General features: G+C 31.5%; 1 protein-coding gene across 9 annotated transcripts in view; it reads right to left on the bottom strand.

The window, feature by feature from the left end:
* The window catches only part of STXBP5L (syntaxin binding protein 5L), a 231754-nt gene that overhangs the window by 101898 nt on the left and 108583 nt on the right, over positions 1-21273 (bottom strand). For all 9 annotated transcript variants that reach the window (XM_033134983.1, XM_033134991.1, XM_033134974.1 and 6 more), the window contains exons 13-18: positions 19222-19369; positions 18197-18264; positions 9693-9733; positions 6008-6225; positions 3881-4053; positions 906-1031 (exon numbers count right to left, since the gene is read on the bottom strand). In XM_033134983.1, coding sequence (XP_032990874.1) covers positions 906-1031; positions 3881-4053; positions 6008-6225; positions 9693-9733; positions 18197-18264; positions 19222-19369 — 774 coding nt within the window. The remainder of the gene's footprint in view (positions 1-905; positions 1032-3880; positions 4054-6007; positions 6226-9692; positions 9734-18196; positions 18265-19221; positions 19370-21273) is intronic.

The following is a 21273-nucleotide window of genomic DNA, read 5'->3' as shown; positions in this document are numbered from 1 at the left end:
GACTGGTCTCAATACAATATCTTACTCAGTGAAAAGAAAACACAAAGTTCATTATTTAGAAAGGGTCTGTGTTTTTTTTTTCCTCTGCTTTTTCCTTTTTCTCATATATAAATTCTGTCTTTGTATTTGTTAGGTAAGATCAATCTATTATTGGTTTACTTTCTATTCAAGTAAATAATGTGGTAATAATTAACTACGTCTTCCAGTTATTCTTTGACAGGTGGTAATAAAGCACTGTGGATACTATACTATCTCGTGTTGTTTCTCTATACCCTAGATAAATATTCCATTTATTAAAAGCTCCTCAAATTATCCTATCTTAAATATGTCATCCTGTTCTAAACCTAAAAGATATGTCATGCATATCCTGTTCTAAACCTAAAATATTTTATATGTAATAATACATTTTCTGTTTGTTTGTTTATAATCCTCTCAACAACAGACTATCCTCATTTTAAAGATAAGGAAATAAAGCACAGAAATTTAAGTTACTTTTCAAAGATATAACAGCTAAGAAGAAGCAGAATTAGTAGTCGAATACCAGAGAATCTGACTCTAGCATTCAAAAGGAAACACAAGGAGGAAACTCATAGAAAATACAAACAAACAAAACCAACAGTGTAGAAGTATATAAACAAACAAAGGAGTATAAGTGTAATCACTTCGTAACAACTTTCTAACAACATTAAAAGTGGAAATACAATCACAAGTTTGACATCAAGAAAGAACAGATAACCATAGTATATATTTAAACTATTGTTTTTGTTATACCATTTTTTATCTATTAAAAATCCAGGTAAGGGCTTCTTTTCATTTTTAGAACTTCCTTAAGTATTTTAAAGAAAATATCTAAACATATCAAACAGATAAGTAATACAAATGAGAAAGAATGTTAAACTACTTACATTCCATATGCTGAGCTTACAGCAAGACTAGTAATCTGTTGGGGAGGTTCACCATCCACCCACACCAACTGAATAACAAGTTCTGCTTGATACCCCGGAGGCATCCGCACTGGTCGTGTCTTAACACTAGAAAAAAGGAGAAAATGGAGTTCTATTACATACAGTTGAAACAAGTATGTTCATGTTTATCTTCCTCATTTACACAGAATTTTCCGACAGAAATATTTACCACCAGGCCTCAGGGGCAGTATGCAGGTGGACAATGTCTTCTAGCTTTCTCAAAATACACCAAGCCACTTGTGATTGCTTAGTTTTTTCTTTAAGCAGCTGTTCAGTCAGCCAGGTCCACAACTTCAACTTGTTTTTATCACTTTTTTCTTTTGAGAATAGTATTTTTAATTATTTGTACTTATTTGTTTTTCTTATGAAATATTTGTTATATATTTGTAAGTTATAATACACAAAAATAAAAAAAGTTAATCTACCACCCCATGTAAGATTTCAACATATCCAAAACCTGAATTACTGCTCTTTCCCTCTAAATTTACTCCACCTGCACCCTTCTCTATTCCAGTTGATAGCAACTCTTATCCTTCCAGTTACTCACTTAAAAAAACTTACAATCATTCTTGACTAATATCCTTTTCTCATATCTCACATCCAATTATCAAATGCTGATGATACTACCTTCAAAATATATTCAGACTATGATCACTTTATTCTCTACGGCTATCATCCTAGTTACAGTTGACAAATAAAAATATTGGATTCCATTTAAATCTGAATTTCAAATAAACAATTAACAGGTTTTGTTTTTTTACTCTATGTAGGTCCCATGCAATATTTGAGATATTCTGATACTGAAAAAAAAATGTTCACTGCATATCTGAAATTCAGATTTAAATGAATACCCTGTATTTTTATTTGCTAAATCTGCCAGCCCTCGACATCATCTCTAGTTAGGTGCAAACAGTCCCCCGACTGGTTTCCTGGCTTCTGCCCTTCTCTCCCATCTCAAAATCCATTTTTAACTGTAACAACTCCCCATTTAATTAGAAATAAAAGCCAAGGTCCTTAGAGAGCCTCTAATTGGCTCTCTATTGCCACTCAGACTTCTGCTCCTACTACCCTCTCCACTAACACCCACTTTGCTCCCTTTGTTCTAGTTACACTCACCTCTTTATATACTAGGCGATTTAAGGCCTTTGCTCTAGCTGTTCCTTCTGCCTAGAACACTATTCTACCAGGTATTCTTCAGCAAACTCTCTCAACTAATTTTTGTTTACATCTCGCCTCTTAGTGAGGCCTATGATGACCAACCATTTTATACTCTAGGAAGCACAAAGGCAAAATAATAAATAAATAATAAAATCAATAATTGCATAAATATGTGTAGATTGATAAGTATTATAATATTGCTGTTATAAAAATGAAGAGTGGGCTTGTTGAAATGCTTATTTATCAGCCGATGTACATGGTAATCTAAATCCAGCAAAGGAAAAGTTATTTAGGGACGGATGCCAACATATAATTTATCAAAGCATGGATTATACACAACTCAAAAACCATTATTAATATAATATAATGTAATTCATAGAATAATATGTTTAGATCAGTTCTTCTCAGTTCCTAGGACCTTATATACATAATACAGGATTATACTGGTTTTTTTCTCTTTGATTCTCTTGATTATCCTTAAGATGTTTCTACTACTTCTCAAGTTAACATTAAATGCTGTTATTATGCTTCAATACTGTCACTGCTTACTTCATCTCCACTACCAGATTTTTGTTGTATTCACTGTTTTTTTTCTCTTTATCTTTTAAATTTTTCAAATTTTATTAAAAAGTATTTAGGTCATTGGAGGACCCACACTTTAATGATGGGGCTTCTTAGTTAATAAACCAATCTAATATTGCTTTCTTCAGCTTTGTTGAGCTGTTTGTTCTCTTTCTGGTTTACATTTTAATAGGAATCAATTAAATGAAGCAAAGTTATATGAAGGGAAAATTAAATGTATAACATTAAGAAAATTTTCCATTTGCTAAAATTTTATGATAATGTATTCTTTTTGTAGATTTTCCTCCCTTAATGCCTATTTATATATTTTTTACTTCACAAGAAAAAATTTGGAGGAGAAACAATGATTATAAAAGATGTCAACTACTAATTGTGTGGCAAACTGATTTTGCTTCTGAAATCTTATCTTTAAATTTTCCACAAGTGTTTTCATAAGAAATGAGGAAATTAGTTGTCTAAAATTCCTTGAGTAGAAGATTCAGATATTTTCATATGAGGCTCAAAGAAATTCCTTGCTCAGTCTCAATTCTCCAGCCCACTAATACTAAAAACATTTGGTATGATGACATAGAAGCAGTAAATAGTAATTTAAGGAAACTGCATTCTTTTATATCCAATTACTAAAAGCATAAAATCAATTACGTAAATATTATTGGCTTGACTAACTTTTATTTGATTATGACACTAAACTTTGTTTAGATATACTGAGAGAACATAAAGTTTACTACCAAATGTCATCAGTTAAAAAAGAAAAAGTCATATTATGCAATATCCTAGCAATCACAAAAGAAATTCTTTTTTCTAAACAGTATTCTCGTAGTAAATAGTAAACTTGGTTTTCTTTTTGATTCCAAGAAGGCCGAAGGCCCTAAACATACTTTTTCATTTGTCAAATACAAAGCAAGTAGCCATGTTTGTACCCTTCCAAAGTTATCCCATTCTATCAGAGGCATGTTTTCTTTTGGGTCCTTCTGGAAAGAAAATATATGAATTAGTAAGTGAAGGATGAAAATATTGTGCCCTCTCTAGGGATGTTCAAAAAGATCAGGGTGCCCCTTGGTGGATTATAGATCACTTAAGAACTTAAGAGAGAAGAATGATTTTATTTAGCACAGTTATAAAGAATTATATTAATAATACGTAAAATTGTTTAAAAATTTGGTAGCAACTCTTACTTGAGGCATGGGATACTGTCCTTTGCTACTCCTTCACTAGCCACAGTGTTAGTGCTCCCAGAAAGACTCCTTGAGGAGGGAAGCTGGGATGAGAGGTCTGGAAATGGAGGACTTGTTTCTGGTTCCGGGGTAATAATATCTTCAACATCATACTGAAGTCGTACCTCTAATGACTTAAAAAAAAACAATCAAGTTTAACTTAATCTAAGTCATGATAATAAAAATAACCACACTAAAATAGCTGATAATTTTTGGTATTATTTTTTCTGATTAATAAGTTCAATTTCAATTTATAGTAAAGCTGAGCTATCCCAAACTGAATTAAATAGTGAATTATATGAAATGATCGATGACATCCACAAAAAATGTAAGATACTTTTTAATTTCAGACTTATAAGAAAAATACCTATCAGTGGAGATAAAGTTTTTAAATAATAAATATTCCTTAAGATAAAGTATAAATTACAATCCCATATATAATAAAAGGAAAAATTAGTCATGTTTACTCCAATGAAAGAAATTAAACTGGATATGTATATGTGTGTGTTTACAAATTATTTGTACAGGTATTTAGTTTAAAAAAGAACAACACAAAAAACCTTTCTTAAATTTTGATTTTAACTCAGTAAAAAGTTTCCAAAGAAAATTCCATATTCCTTTTAGTTTGTTTCATTAGCTTACCCCTTATATAATTTCATTAGCATGGTCAAAATTAGTTAATGAAAAACATGATAATTTATATTGGAATAAAAACATGTACCAAAAACCCTTTTTAAAAACTAAAAATGTATTAAAATTAAGTACTTTATTGCATTTAATGCTTTAATTGAAATTGATTTTATAACAAACATTTTCTTTACAATGTCAAAGTCAGCATTTTTGAGATTGAAAACAAAAAAAAGTCATTATGGGGTGGTGAACATAGCAATATTACCAAAATGACTGTCATAGTTATTTTAAAACTACAAAAAAACCTCCAGTGACAATAACAATTATTAATTATTGAGTGTTTACTACACTTAGATACCGTGTTAATAATTTTATATAATCATCCCAAGAACTCTATAAAACTGGTATTTTTATTTCTAGTTTATTATTACTTTCCATTTTATTTACACAGGAAATTAGATAGGTGATGAAATTAAGTCTTACCCAGACTCTGCTACTGACTAAGAGAGCCTTGTGACTTAGAGTCACAGTGGTATTCACCGGAAAAGCCAGAATTAAAACCTGGGTTTATCTGACTCCAAAGCCTAGGATTTTAACTAACATACTTTAAAAGGGCAATACTTTAGTTGTTAAGGTAACAACAGTTATTCACAAGCCTTTAGTGGATAATCTTTAGTAGGCCTTTAGAAGAACATCTATTTTTTGATAAAATAGTAAAATGAACTGGGCAGAAAAGGCCCATTTATCCCATGAGAGCATCATTATTTTGAATTATTAAATTAATTATTACATTAGTTAAAAAATTAAGATTAGGTAAATCAACCCCATAATTATTTCTACCTAATTGAAAATGTTGCTATATAGAAAATCATTAAAAATAATCTTGGGGGCGGCTGGTTACTGAGTTGGTTAGAGCGCAGTGCTCTTAACAGTAAGGTTGGCGGCTTGATCCCCACATGGGCCACTGTGAGCTGCACCTTCCACAACTAGATTGAAACAACTACTTGACTTGGAGCTGATGGGTCCTGGAAAAACACACTTAAAATAAATAAAAGTTTAAATAATAATAGTATAGTTGAGAAATAATCATATATGGCAATTAATTGACAAAAAAGACAAACTAAGAAATTTAATAAAAGTATAGAACAAAGCCTGCATTAATTTGACATTTATACATAAAATAAACCAATATCTGTATAAAACTTATAGGCATAATAATCCATCCTATTTAATCATACTAAGTTTTGACAGAGAACTGTTTTTTTCATATTAAGCCAAACTATTTTTTAATAGGTTATATTAATGTAACAAGAATAACTTGAAATCCTATGAGTTGTCTTATTGGCCACATACTGTAGTTTTGGTGGCTTAAAACCGTACCAAGTACTAACCAAAATCTATGATAACTGCTTTCTTTTAGTAATTCTAAGTGTGAAAGTTAAATTTTAAATGACTTACCACTATTTCTGCTGTAATTTCATGTCTGCTGAATTTATAAATTATGACATATGCAGAGACTCCTGAAACACAGAATATTCTGCTCTCTGGACACCAGTAAATCATCTGAATGGCATATGGATCTTCCTCTACAATTTCACATGTTTGTTTTCCTTCTCCTACCTTCTGTTTTTCAAACACTTTTGAGGTTTTTAGCTTGTACAGCATCTGCAGAGTTACTATAAGATATTGAAGCATAGTTATCTTCTAATATGAACTTAATTCTTAGATGTTGTTGAAGCTTTTAAAATATATTTGTTAAACCACAAAAATAAAACCCAAATAGACAACATAAATTATATTTTAACTAGTAAGCATTCAATGTTATGCTCTCGTATCAGTACAGTTTAGCTGGAGGGGGACTATGGGGAAAAATTAAACATTTATTGAACACACACCATATACAAGGAATATGTAGGTCCTTTATATGTATTGTCTCATGTGATCCTCAGAAAAGTCCCATGAAGTGAGTATTTTTATCCTCATTTATTGATGAAAACGCTGGAGCTCAGAAAGTTTACAATGGAAATACTGAACATAATTCTCCTAAGGGAGACCTGTCAACTCTTTTTCACAATTTTTCCCTTTGATTACTAGATGAGAGGTTGATGCTATTCTTAGAGGGTTTACTCCTCTCAACTTATTTTTAGACACTCCTTCAGATGAGAAACATTTGTAATTTACCAGCTAGTAATATTGGGAATCCAATAACCTGTAATTATTTTAGAAAGAAGCTTTTCTGAATGGCTTAGTGTTAGGAAAGGGTCAGTTATAATTTTAAGAAATTCTGGGTTTGTGAACTGTTGTGAGGAATATTTATTTGGGGGAATATTTTTTTTCTATTTTAGACCTTGATGATAATTCCCCTATAAAAAGGTTCTAATTCTATAAAGGATCCTTACAAAAAGTTCTAAAAATCTGGGAGTTCCTGTCAAAAATGCATAATCTGAACCTAATCATGAGAAACATAAGTCAAACGCAAATTGAAGGAGATTCTATAAAATAACTGGCCTGAACTCCTCACAAATGTCATTTCCATGAAATAAAGACTCAGAAATCATTCCAGATTAAAGAAAACTCAAAAAGTATAACTAAATGCAAATAGTAATCCTAGATTTTCTTTTAATATAAAAGATGTTATTAGGACAATTTGAGAAAACTGAGTAAGACTGGAGGTTAGATAATAGTACTGTATAAATATTAATCTCCTAATTAATTTTGATAACTATAATTTGATTATGTAAAAGAATGACTGTACTTGTAAGAAACACACACTGAAGTATTTAGGGACATATAGTGTTAGAGGAGTATCACATCTGCAGTTGACACTCAAGTGGTTACAAAAAGCTATGTACATAAATATGTACACGTTTATATATGTAAGTGTGTAAATATATGTAGGGGAGAGAGTAAGGGTGGAGAGAGAGAGAGCACACCCATGCACGAAAGCATTAGAGAAAATGTCGTGCATATTGACATTTGGGAACTGGGCTCAACGTTATACAACACTTCATAGTATTTTTTTGCAATTTTTTGGCAAGCCTGAAATTATGTAAAATTTAAATAGTTTACAAAACAGGAAAGGTAGGTGCTCTATCCTTGCTTCTAGGTCAAAGAGGAAAATCACCCCCATGATTATTTTATGTGACATTGCAATGGTAAAAGGATATTGCTGACATAATTAAGACCGTTAATCAGTTGACTTTGAGTTAATCAACAGAGATCCTTAAGAGGGCTGACATAATCAGGTGAGTCCTTTAAAAAAGGGACTCCCTAAGGTTAGAGAGGTATTCCCTTGCTGGCCTTGAAGAAACAAGTAACCATGAGTTGTAAAGTTTTAAGAAAATGAATTCTGCCAACAACTACATGAGCTTAGAAGAGGGCCCTGAATCACAGATGAAACTGCAACCCAAGCTAACACCTTGACTACAGTCTCAGGAGACCCTGAACAAAAGATCCAGCTAAATTATACCCAGATTCCTGACACACAGAAACTGTGAGATAATAAATGAGTATTATTTTAAGCTGATAAATTGTGGTAATTTTATTACACAGCAGTTGAAAACGAATACAATAACAAACTCAATTATTGAAATGCAGGATAACCTCACTTCCCGCGCTGGCAGTATTCCACAAAATGGGCAAACTAACAGATATTTCTTCAATGACATCCATTAAATTGGAGATTTGTTCTTATAATTGATTACAGTAGAAATATTTAATATCCTGCAAATGTTTGCAATATATGTTCTGAATGTGGCAAAATAGTATTTTACTTAAAAATTAATTTGTTAAAATATCACATATGCTTAAGGTTGAGTATGTACTCTATCATTAGAGAGTTAAAGTATCTTCTCACAGTTTAGAAGCTAAGGAGTGACGCTGAGGTGGTGGGAAAGGAGCAATGACATACTATGTGATCAATTTTAATCCTGGAACAAACTTGGATTTACATGAAAAGGTTCATCAAAAGAAAATCTGTTGCCCTTTGGAATTTCCCCCTGCACAATTGTTTATTGTGTGAGGTCATAAAGAGGCCTCAGAATTCATGGCTTTAAATGTTAATTATTCTCTCGCTGATGGTTTGTCCCATTGCTGGAGGATTCCAACTTACAGGCTAAGAGTATCTCAACAGACAACCTTCTCCCTTCTGCTTTTCTATTTATTATAATCTTTCTCAAAAGCTGTTCACTTCTATAGCTTTGAATATCACTTTTAAGCTGTTTCTTCATTAGTTTCCATTCTTGACTATTCTTCTTAACTCCTAGACATTTTTACTTGAATTTCCTGGTGTTACTACAAAATCCAAACTTCCAGAACTCTCTTATATTCCTCAGATGGTTACTCATCCTCAAGAACTTGGGAGTCATTGTTCACTTCTTATTCTATTCCTGACTGTCAAAATCTTAACTATCTTCCAAAACTCACATTAAGTGTTACCCATCAAAATACCCTTCCTGGATCTACCTGGTTCAAATAAATCTCCCATTTCTGATAACAAATAGAATTTGGGTTGCACTACATTTGGAGTTCTTATATTATTTGCCATTTAGTTACATACATGCATTCCTTTATCTGTTTTAGTGACTATAAATTTTCTGAAGGGTATGTATGATAATAATCAAGTCTTAAATATCTTTCTTTGCATGCTCTTCAATGTTGAGCACAGTACCTTATTTCTTCCTTACATTATGTAATTCTCAAGAATATAAAAGGAAAATTTACATTTATCAAATCACTTATTTTGATTCTCCCAGGATTTGGTAGACAAACGGTGAAGTGAAGACTAGTGGGATAAAAGCATTTTTCCAAGACCACAGAGCTAGAAGGTGAAGGAAATTACTTAAACAGAGTTAATCTGAAAAATTTTGATACTTTTTCGAATGTACCTTGCCTCTTATAAATCTGATTGTTGGTGATAAAGAATGATTGCAGTCCTGTCTGTTTATACTATAAAAGCAAAGTGCAGTAAAGATAATATTTTGAGTTGATCTAATAATATAGGAAATAGATTTTTGTAACACAACCATATATGTATGCTAAAAATGTACCTGAAATGCTACTTGTCCAAATTACAAAGTGATGAATGGCTATGTTAATATTAACCAATTGTTTTCTGTTATAGAAGGAGAAACTTAAAACTTACTTGCAGAAGCATCCCAAAATTTTATTGATCCATCTGCATGACTATATGAGAAATAAATTAGCATTAATTATAGTAAATAAAAATAATCATTCTAAAAGTATAAAACTTTATTTACTCTTTAAATTTGATTTAAAAATACCATTCCAATGAAAACTAGTGTATGATAAACCATTTCCAAGTTCAAAACAATGGTTTATTTTTTAAACAGTACACTGAAATCTAAACTTTAGATTTTACTGTAAGAAGATTTTATGAGAGCAATGAAAATCGGCCTGTGGAAAATAACTAATATTTTTCTATAAAATTGCTTACATTCAATAAATAAGATACCTGAGTTAATTTTGATTATGTTAAAATAATTTTGAAGTGAATATCATAGTGCAATTAAAGGTAAGCTTCAAAATATGAAAAGAAAATCCTTAAACCTATCTAGAGTTGTATTATTTGGTAATTACATAATGGCAATTTTATAAGAACTCATATAGAAAATAAAATAGGATAAAATGCTTCCCAATGCATTTTATGAGGTCAGCTTTATTCTGACACCAAAACCAGAAAAAAAACATTACGAGAAAAGAAAATTACAAACAAATATCTCACGAGCATGGATGTAAAAAGTGTGAACAAATACCAGCAAATCAAATCAAGAAATAAACAGAAAGGATAATATATCATACTAAGTGGAGTTTATCCCAGGAATGCAAGGCCAGTTAAACATTAAAAAAGAAAAATCAATCACCATATTATAATTCATCTTACTGACAGATTAAGGAAGAAAAACCACATGATCCTCTCAATAAATGCAGAAAAAGCATTTGACAAAAATTTACCACCTATTCATGAAAAAAAAACTTAATAAATTAGGAGCAGAGGAAACTTCTTCAACCTGATAAAGGGCATCCCGGAGCAACCTACAGATGTCTTACATAATGGTAAAAGAGATGAATACCTTCCCTCTAAGATCAACAACAGAGCAAAAATGTTCACTCCCACCATTCTTATTCAACCTCATATTGGAGGTCCTAACCACTGCAACAAGGGAAGAAAAAGAAATAAAAGGAATAAATATTGAAAAAGAATAAAATTCTCTCTATTTTCAGATGACATAATCAGCTGTATAGAAAATTCCAAAGAATCTGCAAAAGGGATACTAGAACTCATAAATGAGTTTAGCATGATTGTAAACTACAAGACCAATATACAAAAATTAATTGTATTTCTGTATAAGAGCAATAAATATTTGGAAATTGAAATTACAAAACAGTAGCATTTATAACAGCATCAAAAAAACCTATGTAGTGAACACACCATGTGATATATAGATGATGTATTACAGAATTACACACTTGAAACCTATGTAACTTTACTAACCATTGTCATCCCAATAAACTTTAATTTTTAAAAAAAGATTATGAAATGCTTACATATAAACTAATACAATTTGTACTAGATCTGTATGCTGAAAACTACAAGATGCTGATCAAAGAAATCATAAGCTTAAATAAATAGATATAACATATTCTTAAATTGGAAGATCTACTAAATGTTGGTTATCCCCATATAACATACAGATTCAATGTTATCTCAACCGAAATATGCCAGAAAATTTTTTTGTAGAAAGCAACAAACTGATTCTAAGATTTATGTGGAATGGTAAAAGAACTAGAATACACAAAAGCAATTTTGAAAAATAAAAAAATGTTGGAGGTTTCAAACTACCTAACTTTATGTCTCATTCTAAATCTAGTGCAAAGTTATTAATATTGGTAAAAAAAAAATAGACACATGTATCAATGGAACATAGTAGAGAGTCCAGAAAAAGACATATATATATATATGATCGCTTAATATTTTTGAGAGGTTGGTAGTTGCTGACTGAGAGGTTTTATTTTGCTAACAGCTTTATTGAGTCATAATTTCATAAAATTCACCCATTATAAGTGTACAGTTTGATCATTTTTAGTAAATTTATACTGGTGTCTCATTGACACCATAATCCAGTTTTAGGACACTCCCATCACCCCCAAAAAGTTACCTCATGCTAATATACAATCCTCTTTCCCATCTCCAGTAGATACCCACTGACTACCTATATAGATGTTTCTTTCCTTAGAATTTTCATGTAAGTGGAACCCACACAATATTTACTCTTTGTGTCTCTATCTGTCATTTAGTATAATGTTTTTGAGGGTAATCCCTATTTTTTTGCATGTATCAATAATGCGTTCCTTTTTATTGCTGAGTACTATTCCATTGTATGGATAAACCACATTTTGTTTATCCATTTACCAGTTGGTGGACATTTGGTTTCAGTTTTTGCTATTATAAATAAAGCTGTTATGAATGCTTTACATGTTTATGTACTTTAATTGTTAATTTATAGATATAACAAAAAAAAACCCAACAACCTTTATTCTGAAAAATTCTACAGGATGATGGTCTGAGACTATATACTCTAACAACTTTTAATTCTTTTGTCTTTAATTTTTCATCATGCAATATTTGATATGCAAAGAATAATATATGTAATGTAGACTTAATATATAAAATATGATTATATTGAAATTCTGAGAACCAACCACCCAACCAAAAAACTAATCTTCCTAATAACTTGTATCTACATATGTGCTCTTCTTTTTTTTAAATTGAGGAATTGACATACAACATTATATTAGTTTCAGGTGCACCACATAATGATATAATATTTCTAAAGATTGAGAAGTGATCACCGCAATAAGTCTAGTTAACATCTGTCACTATACATAGTTACAGAATTTTTAAAAATGTGATGAGAAGTTTTAAGGTTTACTGTCTTAGCTACTTTCAAATATGTAATACGGTATTAACTATAGTCATCGTGCTGTACATTACATTCCTGTGACTTATTTATTTTATAGCAATTTGTTTCTTTGTTAAGCATTCCCCTGGTTGTTACAAGTTTTCTATTAGATTCTAGAATTCTAAAAAAATTGATTCTGTTTTTGCGAGCTTAATCATTTCTTCAGTGGCGGGACCAAGTGCTACTCTGACATTTTCAGTGATATAACTTCCTGATATTTTAAAATAAACTTTTTATTTAACTATAACCCATATACAGCACAAATCGTAAGTTTATATCACAACAAAATGTCATAAAGTGAACACATATGTATAATCATCACCCATATCAACATAACCCCCAAAAACCCTTTCATCCTTCCCAATCACTTTTCCCACCTCTTCCCCAATGGTAGCCACTATCTTGTTTTTTAACACTACATTAATTTTACCATGTTTGAAATGTATAACAATGGAACCATACAGAATGACTTATTTTGGGTCTAATTTCTTTTGCTCAATAAGATGTATTATTGTTTTCTTAATTTTCTTTCAGATTGTTTGTTGTTAGTGTACAGTACAGAAATGTAACTGATTTTGCATGTTGATTTTGTATCCTGCAAATTTGTTGGATTTGTTTACTGATTCTAACAGTTTTGTGTGGGGGGGGGTGGGGAGGACTTATGAGTTTTCTACATACAAGATCATGTCATTTAAAAACATAACTTTAATTATTTTTTTAAAATGTAGATGCCTTTATTTTTCTTGTCTGATTGTGCTGGCTTGGTTTTCCCATATTATGTTGCATAGACTTTGTGAGAGTGGGCATCCTTCCTTTGTTCCTAATCTTGGAAAACTCAAGTTTTTCACAACTGAGTAAAATGTTAGCTGTGTGCTTTTTATATATGCTCTTTATTGTGTTGTAGCAATTTTCTTCTATTATTAGTTTGTTAAGTATTTTTATCATGAAAGGGTGTTTAATTTTATCAAATGCTTTTTCTCCATCATCTGAGATGGTCATGTGGTTTTCATCCTTAATTCTGTTTACTGTATCACATTGATTGATTTTCTTATGTTGAACCATCCTTGCATTCCAGGAATAAATCCCACTTGATTTTAATGAGACTCACTTTATATCTCACTTTACATATAAAGTGAGTCTCATGTAGACAGCATACAATTAGACATAAAGTGAGTCTCATGTAGACAGCATACAGTTAGATTTTTTTTTATCCATTTGATCACTCTATGTCTTTTGCTTTGATAGTTTAATCCACTTACATTTAAAGAAATAACTGATACAGAAGGACTTACTATTAAGTCCTACTATTACCATTTTTAAATCATTGTAGTCTATCTTGTATTTATTTTGTCCTTCATTTCCACTCTCACTGCCTTCCTTTGTGTTTCATTGATTTTTTTCCCTAGTAACATGCTTTGATTTTCTCTTGTGCATATTCTATAGATATTTTCTTTGTAGTTACTATAAAACATCTTATAGTTATCCCAATCTATTTTAAAGTGATAAAAACATCAGTTAAATACAAAAACTCTACTCCTTTATATCTTCCCTCTCACTTTGTTATTGATGTCACAAATTACATCTTTTTATATTTTGCAACCATTAAAATAATGTTACATAGTTTTTAAAAATGTTTTTGTCTTTTAAAGTATATACCTGAATTTAAGGTGATTAATTTAAAGTGATACCAGCACGACAGTGTTACAGGATTCTGTTTTTGTCTATATATTTACCTTTATCCAAGAGTTTTATATTTTCAAATGCTTTTGTTTTTTTACCTAGTGTCCATTCATTTCACTTTGAAAGATGCCCTTTAGCAATTCTTGTTAGGTAAGTGTAGTGGTGATAAAATTCTCAACTTTTGTTTATCTTGGATGGTCATTATTTCTCCTTCATTTTTGAAGTAGTTTTCCAGATATAGTTTTCATGGCTGACTTTTTTTCTTCTTTATGCACTCTGAATATATCATGGTAGTCCTTTCTATCCTATAATGTTTCTGCTGAAAAATCCATTGATAACCTTATGCAAATTTTCATATACATGATGAATGGCTTTTCTGTTGCTGCTCTCAAGATTCTTTGTCTTTGATAATTTGATTACAATGTGTCTTAGTGTGGGCCTCTTTTTGTTTATCCTCATTGAAGCATTTTGTGCTTTTTCAATTTGGATGTCCAGTTACTCCCTAGGATTTGGGAAGTTTTCAGTAATTATTTCTTATTTTCAGTCATTATTTCTTAAAATCTGTTCTCTGCTCCACTCTCTCTTGTCCTTCTAGGACTTTCATAATATTTACATTGCTCTGCTTAATGGTATCCCATAAGTCCTTTTGGCATTCTTTATGAATGAAGTCCTTTACTTGATTCTTTCTCGCCCCCTCTGACTCTCTAATTTCATATCACCTATCTTATAATTCATTGATTCTTTCTTCTGATTAAGTCTGCTGTTTATCCCTTCTAGTAAAAATTTCAATTCAGTTATTGTATTCATCTGCTCCAGAATTTCTTTTTGGTTCTTTTTTTTAAAAAAAAAAAATAGTTTCTATCTCTTTGTTCATATTTTCATTTCACTCATGCCTTATTTTTTTTTATTTCATTTAGTTTTCTATCTGTGTTCTCTTGTAGTACAAGAGATCTTTTTAATGACTATTTTGAATTGTTTGTTAGGTAGTTCACATATCTTCATTCTTTGAGGCTCAGATTCTGGAGATTTATCTTGTCCCTTTGATTGGACTATCTTTCCCTGTTTCTTTGTGTGTCTTGTTATTTCTTGTGAATTTAGCATTTGAAAATACAGCCCCCTCTTATGAACTGGCTTTCTACAGGGGAAGATCTTCATTAGTCAGGCTAGGTAGAGATCCTGGGGGCCTCTCAAAACTTTAATGGTGTATGTCTTCTCTGGGCTTGTGCGGGTAATTTCCCAAGGTTTGCTGGTTTCTTTTTCAGGAGCTTGTAGTCTCATGTTCCGTTATTATCCTCCTTCAGTAGTGCAAGTTTTGTTTTGTTTTGTTCTGGCACTTCAACAACCACTGAGTTCGCTTTTGTTTTTTTGTAGCCCCCAGGCACCCAGGTTCTATCAGTACTTTGACTTCAGTGAGAGAGAATCTAATCTCTAGGGAAGTCTCCTGAAAAGTAGGAATACAGGATGTATATTTTGCTCCTTTTTTTTCCTCTCATTAGAGAAGATGCAAGTTGGGCTTTCTTCCTGAACAAGAGCAGTGTCAATTTAGGGGAGGAGTTGAAATGAAATGAAACGGCTATTTTTACCCATTCCCGTGTGGCTCTTCTTGGCTTTGAGCTTGCCTGAGTACTACAACTTTTTACTGGCTTCTGGAGTTTTCATAAGGCTTTTTGGACCATATATTGTTGTTACATCAGTGTGTCTCTGCAGGAATGAGATCTGCAGCTACCTATTCTGACATCTTGCTGATATTACCCTCCATCAATTCTTTTATAGAGCATTTTTCCATCCCTTTTCTCTCAACCTGACTATACTATTATATTTGAAGTAAATGTATTATAAATAGCATAGAGTTGGGTCATATTTCTTAATCTACTATGCAATTATGTGAATTTGAATTGGTTTATTTAGAACACTTAATGTAATTATTGTCACTGTTTTTCTCTTTTCCTGCCTTCTATGTGTTACTTGAATTATTTTAGTATATCCATTTTGATGTGTCAATAATATTTCAGTTTGTCTGTTTGCATAGGGCTCTTTTAATGGTTGCTTTAAGTGTTACATAACTTGTCACAGTTTACTGGTGTCATCACACTACCATTTCAAGGGAAGTATAAAAACCTTATTTTGCTTTACATCACTTTACCTTCTCCCACTTATAATTGTCCTAAATATTTCCTCTATATATGTAGAACTACATCAGACAATGTAACTATATTTTCAACCATCACATATAATTTTAAAAATTCAAAAGAATCATCTAAATAAAAATAAATAATAAAAGTATATTCACCTATCTTTTGTTTACTGTATTCTTCCTTCCTTCCCTATATTTTAAGGTTCTTTCTTTTATCATTTGCTTTCTGTTTAGAGAACTTCCTCTAGCCACTCTTTTAGGGTAGGTTTGATTTGACAAATTCTTTGTTTTCTTCTTCTGAGACTGTATTCATTTCTCCTTAAATTCCTGAAGGACATTTTTGCTGGGTACAGGATTCTGGGTTGCAAGTTCTCGTCTAGCAGCACTTGAAAAAGATTCAGGTTTCCTCCTAGCCTCCAAGGATTCTGATGAGAAATCCATTGTCATTCACACCGGTTTTGCCCTATAGTTATGCTGTCATTTCTCTCTTGTACTTTTCATAATTTTTTCTTGGCATTTAGTGTTCAGAGGTTTGAGTATGAGGTGTCTTGTTGTGGATTTCTTGTGGTTCACTCAGCTTTTGGAATCTTTAGGTTCATGTCTTTTGCCAAATTTGGAAAGTTTTCAGCCATTATTTCCTAATGTACTTTTTTCAGCCTTGTCCTCTATCACCTCTCCTTCCTCACTGGACTTCCATTGACACAAAATGTACAGGGAGTGTGTGGCTCCTCATTACTACTTGGCAGTCATGGGAATTATGGCTCCCCACATGATCTCCTCTGATACCACAGGTGATGGGTTTCATTACCACCCAGCAGGGTTAAAAGTCCCAGCTTCCCACTCAGCCTTTGCTCAGTGTGGAAGACTGATACTCCCTTGTGGGGAAGCTGAGGAACCTTGTTACATACAGCCTAATGAGACTGAAAGTCTAGGCTCCCCTCTCAGGTTTTGCTTGAGTGGGTTGGGATGGGGCGATAGTTTTTTATCAGTGGTGGTTAGCTACAGTAGAGAGATCATTTTCTAAAAGTTTTCTGTCTTGATAGGCTGCCCCTTTTTATCATCCTTTGGCTAGAAAGAGGTAGCTTTTGTTGTTTTTCTTTTTTTGTCTGTGCTCATTGGCAGATCAAGGGTGCCAGCTTCTTCAGCTCCAATTCTGGGATATATGAGGCAAAATCTAGGAAACTCACCACCATGTCATTCCTTGAGTCTTGGGGGCCTTGCCAATCTGAATTATTTCCATATTTTCTAGTTATCTTGTGTTTGTTTAATATATAGTATACAAGGGTTTAGTTATACTCAGTAGGTAGGAAAAAGTAGATCTACTCTATTGTCCCATAAGCAGAGCCCCTTCCTATCTTTTAAATGTTATCCTTATCTGTTGCTATTTCTCTATTTTAATTGCTAATATTAGACTATGAAGTGGGTTGCTACAGGAAGTAGTGACATTTCTGGTGCTTTATGTTTTGAAGCATACTTAAATAACTACCAGATGGGGAAATAAAACTGTGATTTGGTGGGATACAGGAGATGCTGGGAAGAGCCTTTCTAAGGCTAATAATCTATGATTTCCACAGAAATTCTTCCTTGACTAGTCTCTCATGATTTTTCATCTTTTGAATTTCTTCTGCTCTTATAATCTACACTTAATTATTTTTGTTATAAGTCTATGTTTTCCATTGTTTTATTCAATCTTCCACCAAGGTTATAGTCTTTGGATAGAAGTTATGTCTCATATTTTAACTTTTACTTAAACTGTCAGTCTGCCTAGAGCACAATTATGGGAAAATGTAAAAAGTCAATGAAATATTTTTGATGATGAATTGATAAACTCACAAATCACATCCCACTTACCCAGTAATAATAATTTCTGGGTATGTTTGTGTTCCAAGGTTCCAAGCTCCTCCAGTGATTGGCCACTCCTAAAGAGATTATCCAGGAAGAATTTATGTTTTATTTTTTAAAATTTGAATAACTTAAACACTTAAAGTAAAAATATTTTAAAATAATGGTTAAAGTTTCCCTTAAAACATAATAGCTATAAAGTAATGGAGGATAAAATATGTAGCTATCTTTTAATTATTTCATTGAACAAACAAGTCCAAATGCATAATTCCATCACCTTTAAAAATATCAATTGTAACAAATATTACCATTCATATAAAAAATCAAAGAAGTATTTTTAATCATACAAAAACAATGTTGCCACATTTGCCACATAGTCTGTGTACCACCCAACTATTGTGGGGCCATTTAACACAGAATGCTATGTAAATCATGCTGCCCTGAATTTGTCCATCCCAGTAGACCTATACAAATAATAAATATCATAATAGGTGGTCTATTACAATTGTAAGTATTTGAATCCCATTGTTAAATATAACAAAGTGGAATTCTAGAAAGTTATTTAACAAATGATTTTTGATAATTATGTCTTGTCAACCATTGATTGATATGAAATGTTAACTAAAAAGAGTTGACTCTTGAATTTCGTAAAACATAATCTTTCATCTAAAATAATTATAAATTATATCTTATTATTAAACATGTTAGTTTAAGTATATATTTAGTATATACATGATAGATAAGTATATATTAGTATATAATGATACACTTATTATATAAGTAATATAAATTCTTGGAATTTAAGGCATATAAATTCTTGTATTCCAGTATTCAGGAATGAAATACTGTATTCCAGTATTCAGGAAATTTGAATTTCAGAAATTATGTCTTTTTAGAGATGCCAGCTTATTATGATTTCAAAATAATTTAGTTCAAGTATTCCTATATGGAATATCAGAAAATAACAGGAAAAAGTATGGTCATATGATATGAATATGAATACAAGACAACTTATTTTTAATTGTTATTTTTACCTTATTACTGTATCCTTGTTTTTTATGCTTGACTCCTATAGAGTAGAGTACTAGAATCAAATCTGGTGGGCAGTCAGCAAAGTAGGCTGTGCATGTAACTGGTGATTCATGAATGTCCATGGGATACGGATTTTCAAAGATTGGAAAACTAATAAATGAAGACAATATATTAGTGTCATTTTGTAATGATAAAAAATGAAATAACTTTTATAAAACAAAACCTAAAATCTTCTAAATATTAATTACATGTTTCACTTCATTGTTTTTTAAGCATCATAAAACGAGGATCATATGATCAAGAATGCTTTTTAAAAAATATTTATCTATAAAATGTATAATGAATACTGGTAGAATTTTACTTTAATAAATTAATTTTTAATTTTCTCTCTCATTAAAAAAATGCCACAGTGACATCATTTTGCTAACATAGAATGAACTATGTTAAACTGAAAATATTACGCAGCAAGTTGACTTATCAGTTAGTATATTAAAAGATGGCAACTAGGTGGCTTTATCTATGTACAATTTATTTATATTATATACTTATAAGTATTAAAATGTCTCAGTAAATTTAACATGTTTATTCCAAGGGAGGTAATATTTAAGTATTTTGATTTTGTTTTTTGCAGGAGTAATTGAAAAGTGAGTATGATTATTCATGCTTCAGATGATTTCCTATGTAAACTAGAGAACATAGTGGGAATGCACACTTATGGATGAGTATATTTCATATCCTCATGCCTACTATAATTTTAAAAAGGAGTATCAGTACAAAACCAAATTAAGAATTCTTATAGCCATAATATACAGTGCACTTCTTAGGTACCAGATGTACCAGGCACTGTGGAAGGAAGTGAGTATGATTCTATGCTGCATCTGATCTAGTTTGTGTGATCATGTTCCTTCCCATACAGTATGGCTTTTTGAGGAGGAGGGGCTATTAAAAATACTTTTCTCTACCTATTAATGGGAACTTAATTAGAAACTTAGTCCAATCTCCAGAGAGCATGGTGTGTGTGAGTGAGTGTGTGTGTGTGTGTGTGTGTGTGTGTGTGTGTGTGTGTATGTGTCTGTTGGGAGGGGTTCTTCCCTCCAGTTTGAAATGCTGCAAACCATATTCCAGATAAAAATAGCAGTATATGCAAAATCAAGTCAAAAGGAGCAAGTTGTGTTTAAAAAATGGCAAGTTGGTTAAACTGGATGGATCCGAGTGTCCCTGTTGCAGAGTAGAAATTATGAACATTTCTCAGATTGAAGAATTAGAAGTAAAATAAATGGATCACCTTAAAGAACAGATCTACAACTTGGGATCTGATAATAACAAGAGGTTACAATGATAGACTCCTGACAATGGTAACAATACTGTACAAATGTTTTGGGAAAATTATTTTAGTATATCGGCAGGGTATGGAAAAAGATATTTAAGAAAGAAATAGTAACTAAAAATGTATTAGAGGAATTTAGATGTAAAAGCGTAAACTGGTTGCCGTGGAACTAGAAGCAAAGACATAAATCCAAGAAACCAAGAAGAGGAAAAATTTGTAAGCCCTAATCCTTGCTTTCAAGTAAAGGATTAAATGGAAAAAATGGACGGAAGGAAGGGAGGGAAACAGGGAGGGCGGTAAAGAAGGTGGGAGGGAAGGAGGAATGAATAAATAAATGAATTTGAAAAGGAGTCCAAAGCTACAATTTAATGTTAACATTAACATGACTGAAAGGTAACTATTTGGAGGGAAAAAGAATATATTCAGTTTATGACGTTAAAATTCTTGTAATAGACAATGAAATGGGAATGCTACATAGATTTTTAAAGATGATACTGAATAAGGTGAAATGCTACATAAAAATTTGCAAACAAAAATGTCAATTCACATACTTACAGAAGGTAAAGAAAAGCATAATAATAAATGTATTATAGTGGGAACTTTTGTTATGTGTATTTTATACAATTAAAAAAGTTTAAAACAAAAAATAAATGTATAGACTAAAAAAAGTGAGTATTAAGGGTAAAGTATAGTGGGCCTTGGAGATTGTTAAACAGTTTAAAGAAGG

This window comes from Rhinolophus ferrumequinum, chromosome 2 (assembly GCF_004115265.2).
Source record: "Rhinolophus ferrumequinum isolate MPI-CBG mRhiFer1 chromosome 2, mRhiFer1_v1.p, whole genome shotgun sequence".
Taxonomy (NCBI): Eukaryota; Metazoa; Chordata; class Mammalia; order Chiroptera; family Rhinolophidae; genus Rhinolophus; species Rhinolophus ferrumequinum.
Note: the sequence above shows the minus strand (reverse complement) of the source record. Positions and strands in the feature narration are given on the sequence as shown.